General features: G+C 52.4%; 1 protein-coding gene across 9 annotated transcripts in view; it reads left to right on the plus strand.

Moving 5' to 3' along the window:
- Nucleotides 1-12,966, plus strand: part of COL27A1 (collagen type XXVII alpha 1 chain) — a 156,373-nt gene that overhangs the window by 117,914 nt on the left and 25,493 nt on the right. For all 9 annotated transcript variants that reach the window (XR_013536080.1, XR_004728611.3, XR_004728610.3 and 6 more), the window contains 5 exons: nucleotides 1,052-1,159; nucleotides 8,333-8,386; nucleotides 8,500-8,607; nucleotides 9,734-9,787; nucleotides 10,733-10,786. Coding sequence is in view for 6 of the 9 variants with exons in the window: in XM_035255482.3 (XP_035111373.2) it covers nucleotides 1,052-1,159; nucleotides 8,333-8,386; nucleotides 8,500-8,607; nucleotides 9,734-9,787; nucleotides 10,733-10,786 (378 nt within the window). In the remaining 3 variants the exon portion in view is untranslated. The remainder of the gene's footprint in view (nucleotides 1-1,051; nucleotides 1,160-8,332; nucleotides 8,387-8,499; nucleotides 8,608-9,733; nucleotides 9,788-10,732; nucleotides 10,787-12,966) is intronic.

The raw sequence follows: 12,966 nt of genomic DNA on the forward strand, positions 1-12,966 counted from the left end.
AACACTCAGTCCTGATTCATTGCCTGGGGACAGTGGCTTCACAGCCCTGAGCCTGGTACATACCATCCAAACTGTTACCTACCATTTATTATTATTATTCTTTACTGTTTTTGTGTCATCAAGGATTGAAAATGCAACTCAGAAAAATGGAAAGAGTAGCTCTGAGAGGGAGAATTGGGTGAATTTTCTTTCTTGATGAAAATTTCTTTCAGCTGGGTGCAGTGGCTCACACCTATAATCCTAGTACTTTGAGAAGCTGAAGTGGGAGGATTGCTTGAGTCCAGCAGCTGGAGACCAGTCTGGGCAATGGTCTCCACCTCCTGGGCTCAAGCTCTTCTGTAGCAAGACCCCACTTCTAAAAAAAAAAAATTTAATTAGCTGGGCATGGTGGCACATGCTTGTAGTCCCAGATACTTGGGAAGCTGAGGTTGGAGGATTGCTTGAGCCCAGGAGGTCAAGGCTGCACTCCAGCCTGGGAGAGAGAGTGAGACTGAAGAAAGAAAAGAAAAGAAAGAAAGAAAGAAAGAGAGAGAGAGAGAGAGAGAAAGAAGGAAGGAAAGAAGGAAGGAAGGAAGGAAGGAAGGAAGGAAGGAAGGAAGGAAGGAAGGAAGGAAGGAAGGAGAAAGAAAGAGAAAGAGAAAAGAAAGAGAAAGAAAGAAAAGAAAAAAGAATTCAGCTTTATAAGATTCTTGTTCTCCCAATGTGTCTAAACTGGGGAGAAACTGACCCCTTCCTGTGAACTCCGTGTGGTGGGTGCAGTGAGGACCCTGGCTTATCTCTGAGTCACTCTGCCCTTCCCCGCCCAGGCCCAGGCAGGGACATGTAGGAACCTCCACGTCTAGGATGAGTCCAGTGCAAGCTTAGAGCTACACTGGGCTGGGCAGCTGAGCCTTGGCAGCCTGCCTTTTTGGCAGGAGAGGGAACTGTCAGGGGAATCTAGGGGCCAGTGGCTGTGGACACCTGAATGGAGCCCTGAGGTCTGGGGCCTCTGATGGACTTGGTAACTAACTTATTCTCTCTCTTTCTCCCCTCCTCATGCCTTGCCACCCAGGGGGACAGGGGAGACCCAGGGCCTGATGGAGAACATGGCGAGAAAGGCCAGGAAGGGCTGATGGGTGAGGATGGGCCCCCCGGCCCCCCTGGTGTCACTGGTGTCCGGGTGAGTGTGCTGGCTGCTTGCAGCGCCTGGGGCTCTGGGGTACCCTGAACACTCATGCCTGTGCAGGCACCTGGGTGGGAGGTCTTCCAGTAGAGCCACTGAAGGATCTTCTGCTGTGGTCCTTTCTCCACCTGGTAGTTTGCCAGAGAACCGATCTGACCATGTCCCCTCCCCACTTTATGCTCCATGACTCTGCAGAACAATGTCTGTTCCTCAGGCTCCCTCACCCTGCCCTGTACAAACCTGACCCCTACCGACCTCATCTTGACCATCCGCCATGTCGAGCCACACTGAACTTTTTTAAGTTCCTTGGACAAGCTGTGGGCTTTACCCCTGGGCCTTCGCACGTGCTCTGCCTAGGACACTCTCCCTTCCTCACTCCCCTGTTACCTGCTTAAGTCCTATTTGACTTTCAGGTATCACCATAGACATCACCTGCTCCAAAAAGCCATCCCTGACCCCCAGGTTGGGCCCTGAGCCCCCAGGGGCATGCATAACCTTCAGTGTATGTCTTGACCCCATGAAGGCCAAGACCTTTTCTGGTTTTCATTTACATCTTTAACAGTGCCTCAGCCAGGTGCCGTTGCTCATGCCTGTAATCCCAGCACTTTGGGAGGCCAAGGCGAGCAGATCACTTGAGGTCACAAGTTCGAGACCAGCCTGGCCAACACGGTGAAACCCCATCTCTACTAAAAATATAAAAATTAGTCAGGCATGGGGGTGCATGCCTACAGTCTCAGTTACTCAGGAGGCTGAGGCAGGAGAATCACTTGAACCCTGGAGGCGGGGGTTGCAATGAGCCAAGATTGCACCACTCTACTCCAGCCTGGGTGACACAACAAGACTCTGTCTCAAAAAAAAAAAAAGGAACAAAGAACAGTGGCTGACACTTAAGAGGTGACCAAAGTCTGTTGATTGAGAAGACAGAGCGGCCCTGCTCTCCCACCTAACAGAAATGTACTTAGGCCACAAACCCTCATGAGCAGCTTCCCTGGGCCAGGTCCCCTGAGATGGAAGAGGTAAACCATCTCTAACGTGGGGGATGTAGAAGCCAGTAGGGAAGGGAGCAGAATTCTCCTGTTTGAATGTGTGTAGATAGACAAGTTGCCCAGTGCTTTCCCGAAGGTTCCCTCTTTGATACTGACAGCAACCCCTGAGGACTGGGGAAATCAGAGCAGTGAAGGAAACGTCCCAGGCTCAGGCAGTGAGAAATGGCAAAGCTAGAATTGGAACTTAGGCCTGCGTGACTCTCCACACACTGCCCCTCTGCTATGGCAGGCTTGGAATCCGGGGCGTGGCCGTGGGGCTGTGAGGATGAGGCTGGAGGCAGGTGAAAGGTTGATTTTCGAGTGACTCAAATACTGGACTGATGACTCGGAACTTGACTTGGTAGTGGGGGGCAAAGGTAGTCTTGTACAGGTGAGTAGGGTTTGTGTGACCCAGGAGTGCTGGGTCAGTTCAGCGGAACTGCTTGGGACCCGTGGATTAGGCGGCCTGGCAGGCAAGCTGCCCAAATGCACAAGCCTGCTGGCATCCACCTTGAGCCAACCAGAGAACTCGTGCCTCTGCTGCCAGCCCAGGCTCCCTGGGCTGTCCATTTCGCTCTTCATCCCACAAGCTGAGTGATCGACGTTGTTACCTAGGCAAAGCAACCCAGTTTGATTCAGTTTGAATCAGGCCGGCTCTCGATGCTGTTTTTTCCCCATGAAGTGTTTACATGACTCACCTAGGACAGATCCAAATGAGACTGCAACAAACTGTGGTTGTGGGAAAATATTTGTTTCCTAAAAATAGCCCTGAAGTGCCAATCCCCCCCCCCAACAGCTGCAACAGAATGAACTCACCAAACCAGAGAATAAATACAATGGCGCTGAGTCAGCCAGGAGGCTTCCCCCTAGGCTTGACTCAGCGGCGGGGAACTGGGCCAAGGGGAATTTAGCAGGAGGGGCCCCAGCCCCGATTCTGCATCAGGAGCCTGGTCTGTGACTTTTCACTCGTCCCTTGCCCTCTCTGGTCTTGCCCTTGGAGGATTTGGAAGGAATGTGTGCTAAGATCACTTTGAGTTCCAGCATTCCAGGGACCCTTTTTTAATGAGTGTTGAGTATCATGGCTGTGGAATGGGCAGCAACACATGGCAGAAATAGCCTTGGCACCAGAGTCCTGAGTTTGAACTTGAGCTTCTGGCTCAAGCAATCCACTCTTTGTGTGATTTTGGGCAAATCACTGCCCCTCTCTGAGCCTTGGTTGTCTTATCTATAAAGAATAAGTAAAACTTAGGATAGGAAAGCACTTCATAAAATGCACCAGAAATATAAAATATTGTCTTTATAAATTTAGAGGAAAAAGTGACTAGAGGCTGGTGATGATGGTGAGTGGATGGTGCGGGTGGGGGCAGCAGCAATGGTAGTGATGGTGATGATGATGATAATGATGGGGATGGTGGTAGTTCTGATGGTGGTGATGGTGATGAAGATGATGGTGATGGTGATGATGAAGATGATGGTGATGGTGATGATAATGAAGATGATGGTGATGATGATGATGAAGATGATGGTGATGGTAGCGATGGTGATGATGATGATAATGATGGGGATGGTGGCAGTGCTGATGGTGGTGACAGTGATGATGATGAAGATGGGGGCGATGATGGTGGTAGTGGTAGCAGTAGTGGTGCTTGTGATGAGGTGGTCATGGTGGTGCTGGGTGATGGTGGTGATGGTGATAGTGGGGGTGGGAGTGGAGTGGAGGTGAGGGTGATGGTGGTGGTTGGTAGTGGTGTTGGTGTTGGTGGCGATGATAATAGGGCAGTGATGGTAGTGGTGGTGATGGTAATAGTGGGGGTGGGAGTGGAGTGGAGGTAAGGGTGATGGTGGTGGTTGGTAGTGGTGTTGGTGTTGGTGGTGTTGATAATGGGGCAGTGATGGTAGTGGTGGTGATGGTGATAGTGGGAGTGGGAGTGGAGTGGAGGTGAGGGTGATGATGGTGGTGGTTGATAGTGGTGATGATATGATGGGGTGGTGGTGGTGGTGGCACTAAGGATTGTGGCAGTGGTGGTGATGATGGCAGGAGTAGTGGTGTTGGTGGTAGTGGTGGTGATTATAATGGTGGTGGTGATGATGATGGGGTGGTGGTGGTGGTGGCACTAAGGATAGTGGCAGTGATGGTGATAATGGCAGGGGTAATGGTGGTAGTGATGGTGATAATGGTGGTGATGATAATGATATGATGGGGCAGTGGTGGTGATGATGGCAGTGGTGATGGTGATGGCGGGGAAGTGATGCTGGTGGTCATGGCAGTGGTATGGGTGGGAGGGATGAAATGTGGTGATAGTGATATGGGTGGTGGTGATGATGATGGTGATTACGATGGTAATAGTGGTGTGATGGTGGTAGTTGCGTTAATGTCAATATTTTGCCATCACTCCCATTATCCCATATGCTGGGATTGGAAAGAGAGTCTCCAGGGCCAGACCGAGTATGTGCAAAGTGATAAGGCAGTGAGGGGCCTTACTCAAGTCTCTTTGGCATCAGGATAAATACCTCCCACTCTGTGGCCTGGAAACAGTTGAGTATTTAAAAATAGAATTTTATGAGCAGTCGGGGCCTTTCCAGAAATGCATCTATATGGATGGGGCCCAGCAGAAATCTTCATTCCAGGCCCACAGCCTCACTCACTGGAGGCTCTCAGCTGGAGAGGGCCTGTCCCAGCAAGTGGCACCCTGTCCTGGGGGAGACACAGCCTCCCGTCTCCCTGCCCCTGTACTGGATTCTTCAGTACTGACTCATCTTGACTTCTGCAAGGGATCAGTCAGTCAGTCACCTCAGTGCACTGGCAAATCTCACCAGTCACTATAACGTGGCTTTTCCGTTGTCCGACCAAGACCAGCCTGGAAGGAGAGGTGCCCCAGAAATGGAGGAGCTGCATCTCACTTTTGACCTGGCTGGGAGACCTACAGAGGGCTTCCCATCAGTGAACATCAGTTCCTTTCACTGCAAAATGAGATAAATAATCCCTTCCTCCAAACACTAGTGAGAATTGAATGAACATTTATGTAGAATGAAAGTTGTAGGGATTGTTGATGTTTTATCACCGGAGGAGCTGGAGATTTTGCTGTCCGATAGAAATGAGATACAAGCTACATACAAGCCGCTTTTAAATTTTCTAGTAGCCACCTTTAACAAAGGCGAAAAGAGGCCAGGCGCGGTGGCTCGAGCCTGTAATCCCAGCACTTTGGGAGGCCGAGGTGGGTGGATCACGAGGTCAAGAGATCGAGACCATCCTGGTCAACATGGTGAAACCCATCTCTACTAAAAATACAAAAATTAGCTGGGCATGGTGGCACATGCCTGTAGTCCCAGCTACTCAGGAGGCTGAGGCAGGAGAATTGCCATGAACCCAGGAGGCGGAGGTTGCGGTGAGCAGAGATCGCGCCATTGCACTCCAGCCTGGGTAACCAGCGAAACTCTATCTCAAAAAAAAAAAAAAAAAGCGAAAAGAAACAGGTACAATTAATTTTAAAGGCCAGTGTGGTGGCTGATGCCTGCAGTTCCAGCACTTTTGGCGGCTGAGGTGGAAGGATTGTTTGACCCTAAAAGTGTCAGACCAGCCTGGGCAACACAGGGAGACCTTGCTTCTATAAAAATTAAGTTAAATTAAAAAGTCAGCTGGGCATGGCGGTGCATACCTGTAGTCTTGGCTACTCAGGAGGCTGAGGTGGGAGGATCACTTGAGCCCCAGAGATTGAAGCTGCAATGAGCTGAGATCGAGCCACTGTGTCCCAATCTGGGAAACGGAGTGAGACCTTGTTTCAAATAAAAAAAAAAAAAAAAGGATTTAATTTTAATAATATAGTTTATTTAGTTCAATAGATCCAAAATATCATCATTTCAAAATATAAGCAATATAAAAATCATTAATAAGCAATTTAGCATTCTTTTTGTAGTAAATCTTTGAAATACAGTGTATAGTATATATTCATAGCACATCTCAAATGTGACTTTTCACTGGCAATACTTTATCTGTATTTAAATTTCATAAAATTTACTGTTAAAAATGTAGGTTTATATACCCAAGTTACTCCAAACAAATTTTATAGCAATATAATTGGGTGTCAGCATTTAATGTTCTTGTTTGTTTATTTGAGACAGAGTCTTGCTCTGTCGCCGAGGCTGAAGTGCATTGGTGTGATCTCAGCTCACTGTAACCTCCACCTCCCGGGTTCAAGAAATTCTCAACCTTTGGCATTCCTGAGTAGCTGGGATTAAGGCATGCACCACCACATCTGGCTGATTTTTGTATTTTTAGTAGAGACAGGGTTTCACCATGCTGGCCAGGCTGGTCTTAACTCCTGGCCTCAAGTGATCCACCCACCCCAAAGTGCTGGGATTACAGGTGTAAGTCACTGTGCCAGACTTAAATTTATCTTTAAATTAATTAAAGTTAAACAATATTAAGAATTCCGTTCCTCAGTCATAGTAGCCACATTTCAAGTGTTCAGTAGTGGTATGTGGAGGCCACAGGGCTAGTCCCATATTAGAGGTGGGAAAACTGAGGTTCAGGGAAAGAGCAGGACTTGTCCAGGGGCACATGTAGACTCAGGCATCGGGGTGCAGGCAGTCTGTGCCAGGGTCCTTCCTGAGCCTTCTCAGGGCCACAGGGTGGTCTGCCTGGTGCTTTCCTTTGGGACAGCGTCATCTTCTCTGGCATCATAACTGATGCCGCGTTATGTCTTTAGAGCAGGTATCTCTCCCTTGTGCTGAATCAAAGCCAACTGCCCCATAAGTTTCGTGCATTGGCTACCCTAGAGAACATGGCTGGCCCTGCCCCCAGAACAGCTGCAGAAATCTGTAGACAGGAACCAAGTCCTCTGGGTTGGTCCAGATGTTTCCTCGTTCCTCTAGGACCTCCTCTTCCTGTTCCTCTTCTATTGCAATTAGTGAGTGCCTCTTCTTAAAGTATAATACCTATTCCCAAATGGGACATCACCTCCTTCTTTCTACATCTGGTGCCTCTGTTAACACAACCAGAGGGATTACATCAAAGCAGCTCTGTAGTGCTTACCAAGAGCATAGACATTCTTTCTAGCTCCCTTGAGGCTTGCAGTCAAGAAGTCCTTTCCAGGCCAGAATCGCTGCCCGCCCCACTCCCTCCCTCTTGACCGAGTAGGGCCCAGGATTTATTCTCTCTCTTCTCTTTCTCTCTGTCTGTCTGTTACTGTCACATGCACACTTGCACACACTCACTCACTCTTGCTGTGCAGTTTGTCTGACAACTGTGGACACAAAGCTGGATTTGCCCCCCAGGGCAGGGCAAGGCAGGCCAGGCCAGAGCATCTTTTTGGGAAGCCCCGTGGGTTAGAGGCACAGTGGTCTGTCAGAGGGAATGGCCTGGGGACCCCAAGGTAAGTGGGAGAAGGCAGGTGACCTTCCGAGCACAATTCTCTACTATGAGGAGGCTTCTTCAGCCCATTCCCTGAGAGTCAGGCCCTGTTCGAGGGACATGGCCCCAAGAATTGTACCCCAGTGACACACAACAGCTCAGAGATAGGGAAGAACTTATAAATCCTCTCCTGCCACCTCGTGTCATCAATAGGCACTATGAGCCAGGGAGTGGGAAGGGCCTCGGGCATGGAGCCAGACACAGCTGGGATTGAATCAGGGCCTGCACAGCGCAGCTGGGACCCTGGGCAGAAGTCACTGTGTCTTTGGGAACTTGGCTGCTTCAACTGGAAGTGGTTCTCATTGGGGCCTCACGTTCAGGGTCATTGGGAGGGTGGATTGAACTTGGCACTGGAGAGAGCTCCATGCAGAACGCTGCTCCCTGTAGGACACCCCTGGATGCTAACGGGAATCATGACAACAGCGAAGCCAGCAACGGCTGAAGCCACACCCAGCATCCACACCTGCACTGACCACGGGCCAGGCCTCGCTGTGAGCACGTTCTGGCATTGCCAAGTCGAATCCTTAAGTTCTGGACATTGTCTCCACTACACAGCAGAGGATGCTGAGCCCAGGAAGTTAGGTCATGCTCAAGGTCCCACGGGTACTGAGTGGCAGAATTGGTTTGGAACCAGGCCATCTGCCTCCAGAGCCAACAGTCTTGCCACCTTGCGGATCTGCCTCGATTTCCTCTCTTCTCTCATCTTTCTCTTGCTGTTTCCCCCTCTCCCTTCAGGGTCCTGAAGGGAAATCAGGGAAGCAAGGCGAGAAGGGCCGCACTGGAGCCAAGGTGGGTGCCCCTCCTGCCTTGATGGGCCCACGTCTTTCCCCCACATCCCTCCCATCCCCAGCCCCTCCGTCCTGCTGGGGCCCGGTGACAGCTTGTCTCTCCTCCTGTTGCAGGGCACCAAGGGATACCAAGGACAGCTGGGTGAGATGGGCGTCCCTGGAGACCCCGGACCCCCTGGCACCCCAGGCCCTAAAGGGTCCCGGGGCAGCCTGGGACCAACGGTGAGGACTCTCTGGCTGGAGTGGAGGAGTCATGCATGGAATAGAGGGGACCAAGGGCAGGAAAGGGGACACCAGGCTTCACTGCGCTGGTATCACCTACCCCCGCTATTAATGGAACACCTTACTGTCCCAGCCACCTCTCTAAATCATGAATCCCTTTGGTAACCTGCAGAAAGCTGCAGCAGTGCCTCCAGAACAGTATACGCCACACTGAATATTCCTGCTATTTGAAGGGGTGTGTGAGTCCCCTACAGCTCTCTCTGGACCCAAATTAATAAGCCTTGTTATTAGCATTAGGGGAGAAAGGACCAGATTCTTAGGACCATTTTTATCAAATGAGGAGATTTCCCACTGGAAATAGATTCAGAAGGAGCAGGGTGATGCGGCTGCAGGTCCTTGGATGACTCTGAGGGTGTCCCAGGCATTGCTGGGCTGCCCTGAAGGAAGGGGTCCAGAGGGGTTTGATACCTGCAGGAGAGGAAGACCCCAAGGGGAAGCAAGGGAGGGAGGCTAGAGAGGGTGGCAGAGCATCTCTGAGCTGGCTGAGTGTAAGCATAAGCAACCAGGCTGGTTTGTGGCATTTGCCCGTTTCTGAGGTGTAAGGGCTTCCTCCGTGGCTGATTTCAATCCACCGACATTGAATGCAGAGTGGGAGGAGTTACACAGCAGCCCTCCCTTAGGCAGTGTTTCCACCAATGCCCACAGGTGCAATAGACCAGAATTACCTCGTTAGTGTAGGTAAGGAGGAAAATGTAGTAAAATGGCTAGGAGGAGATGAGTTTTGAATATCCTCTATCTTTGTTTTAATAAAATTAACTTAATTGAACTCCATAAAATTTGTTAATAACAGCTCTGTTCCACTGGCTTGGAAAAGTCCTGAAAATTTAGTAATCAGCTGTGTTGAACCCCTGGAGTTGGGAGAACAAGGGCTGGGGCGGGGCTGGGGAGCTCCAGGGAGGAGTAGTGATGTCACTGGCTTTCTGCCTTGTTCACACACCTTGGTTATGGGCAGCGTGGATGTGACAGGCTGCTGGACAGAGTGGGGCTGGAGCCTGTCGGGGAGACTGCCTGTGTCCCCGCTGTGAGAGCCACACTCCATGCCAACAAGGGTTTCCTCCTCTTGTAGGGTGCTCCGGGACGCATGGGGACCCAAGGAGAACCAGGACTGGCTGGTTATGATGTAAGCAGATATCACCTCCCCTCAGCCCCCAACTCTTCCCTGCAGGTGGGGACACAGGCCCATGCCAGCCTCTGCCCACCACCTCCCAGCTGAAGGCTGGCCCCTGGGTCACTGAAGATGTGGGGTCTCACCTGCCTCGGGGAGTCCCTGGCCCAGAGCCGTAGTGGGGGTAGAAGATCATGGATGGGATAGGTGTGGTTGGGATGAGCCACCCCGAGCCCTCCTGAGAATTTCCTGCCCAGGGTGGGTGCTCTGCATGTCTTAACTGCTGTCTGGGGAAGGGACCATTTTTGCATTCAGGCTGGCACCTTCTTAGACATGGCTGAGCCAAACCCAGGTTACACATCAGGGGAGATCAGGGCTCAGAGGGTTCCGGTGCCCACTCAGAAGGGGAAACCATGGCTGGGGAGGATAAAGAGCATGCACGAGGCCCGACAGCATCAGTGTGGAGGTGGGATCCTCACCCTGGTCTCTGCAGCTCTGGATCCGGTATCTGGAAGAGATACAGCAGGGAGGGGAGGAGAGGGAGAGGAAAACAGGCCAGACAGGGGAAACCTGGAGGGGTGATGTGAGGAGCCCCAGGGGTGTCTGCACCTGCAGGTCTAGCCAAGGCCTGGGAAGGTCTGTTGAGGCGAGCATTTTGCCCCTGTCCCTGGTCCTGGCTCGGAGGACAAAGCTGCCTCTCCCGAGATAACCGTCTGCTCCAGGGTGGGGCGGGCAGTGCCCCCGACCATCCAAACTGGAACACCCCTTTGGGGCATGTCTGGAACCAGCATGGCATATCTGGAAGGCCAGGACCCAGAGAGGCACAGACTTAGAGCCATACAGCCCGCTGGGGCAGAGCTGGGACCCAGTTTCATAGCCCAGTGTCCCCATCTCAGAGTCCAAGTCCTTTGTCCTTCCTGAGTTCTCATTCTCACTTCCCTCCTTCTTGTTTTCCTGTAGGGACACAAAGGCATTGTGGGACCCCTCGGACCTCCTGGGCCAAAAGGCGAAAAGGTGGGTGTTTGCTCTGGGGGAAACAGCTGCACCCCTGTCTGAGGCTGAGGTCAGCTTCGGGGCCAGCAGGAGAAAGCTCCTAGGGTACCTATGGCTGGAGAAGCCTGTGAGGGCTTGCTCCCCGCAGCAGCTGAGGTTGGTGTCACTGCCACTGCACCCAGCAGGCAGGAGCCATCAGATCCACGCTCAGCACTATGTGCTGGGTGTCATCTTTGTGTCCAGCACTGGAACGAAAACATGCACTCCCTGCTCACACGGGGCTTGCAGTCAAGAAACAGAAATGGACATCAATCTTATAATGACTAAAGCTGTGACTCCATCATCTGTGTGGACGTGGGAATTGAAGGCTTGCCCATGAATGAGATCACCCAGTGAGAGTGGGGAGAGGCTGCCGAGCAGGAGAGGGCTTAGGACGGAGAGCGAGGAACTCGTGGTTAGTGGTCAAGGAAGGAGCCATCGAGGCAGAGGGCAAGGCGTGTTCATTCCCCACCCCTTGGCTCCATATTCAGTAGAGGAGACGAATTGCTTGAAGGGTCCTCGCTGATCCCTGGACCCTCTGCCGCCATGCCGGTGAGGATTGTGGAGGGCTGGGAGTGCCAGAAGCTCCAAGGTACTGGTGCTGTGTCACGTCCAAGGCAAAACAGAGCTGGCTCCAGAAACCACGTGTCTGAGTCCTACCTTCATCGCCTGAGTCCCTCCAGTCTTTCCTCCTCCTCCCCTTCCCTGCTGGCTCAGCTGGAACACTCCCCTCAGCCCCTGCCTCCCCAGCACTCCTTTCTTTTGCCGAGTCAGCTCCCCACTAACTAAATCCCGCTGTTGGTGACTCACGCTGGCCCAGCGTGCTGCCCAGCTGACCCCTTCCTCCTGGTGGAGAAGGACAGCTCAGCCATCAGAGTGGGCATCCACCCCAGCAGATTCCACAGGAAGCCACAGAAGGTGCCGCTCAGTACCCCAGGTCCTCCTGGGCCCTCGCAGCCTGCCAGGGCTGGCACAGAAGGGGTTAACACAGACTCGGAAACAAGGAAGTCTTGGCGTCCCAAGGCCATCTGCAGCTCTAGAAGCAGTCCCTGTGGCTGCTGAGGATGGGATCTAATACCAAATCTGCCCCAAGGCTGCAGGGGCCTTGTCGGGGGCAGGGGTCCCCAGGATTCCCTGAGCCTTGATTGCCTCATCAAGTGGTGGGGTCCTTGGGAACGAGAGGCCAAGGTGGAAGACATCACATGAATGACAGCCAGTCTTTTCTGACTCAGGAGGCATTATTAGATCAGTTCATTCCTCCAGCTCTACAGCAGTGTTCGTGGAGGACTTAGCATGTTCCAGGCCCTGAGCTAGAGGGTGGCAACGATACGCTTAGCGGTCTCAAATACAGAGCTGGTCCCAGGAAGGAACAGCCACCTGCAAGCTGGACGGTGCTGGGAAGGTGAGAGCAGGGTCCTGGGGAGACCCACTGAGCACACGCCCACATGCAGACCTCCTTCCCTGCCACTCCTCCCGTCATCCTCATCACAGCCTCAGTGCAGAGCTATCATTTCTACAAGACAGGTGGAGAAACTGAGTCCCCATGAGGCTCAGAGACCAGCCCCGGATCTGTAGTAAGAGGGTGGCAGGGCCAGGATTTAGATCGCATCTGTCTGATGCCAGACCCTGCTCCCCCAACCAAAAGCAGACCCAAGACAAGGAACCCAGATGCTCTGGAACTTGAACCTCCCACCCCCACTCACCGTTGGGGTAAGTTCACGACAAAGCTGGTGGCCAGAGAGAGGGGATGAGATTCTGGGACTTGGACAGGTCAGGACAGTGTCCTACCAGATTTCTGGCACTAAAAAATGCATCCCCAACTATATCTGCCTTGCGGGGGATTGGTACAGCTGGCTTTGGGTGCAGATTGCCCCCGATGCCTGAGTGGCCTTGGCTAAGACCTTCCTTCCTCTCGGTTTCCCATCTTTAAGTGTGGACAGTAGTCCCAGCGGCACAGGTTGCCGCACAGAAACCTCATGAAGTGCCTGGCACATGGAACTCGCTAGGTCGACACAGGCAGGCCCCTTCCCCAAAGCCCCGAAGTCCAACTGCCTCCGCCCACAGTGGGACCTGAGCACTGGGTCAAAGACCCATAGAGAGCAGGCAGGCAGGAGAAGGAATACCCACTCCCTGGGCCACCCCTCTGGGTACAGCTGGTTCTA

Source organism: Callithrix jacchus, chromosome 1, assembly GCF_049354715.1.
Source record: "Callithrix jacchus isolate 240 chromosome 1, calJac240_pri, whole genome shotgun sequence".
NCBI lineage: Eukaryota > Metazoa > Chordata > Mammalia > Primates > Cebidae > Callithrix > Callithrix jacchus.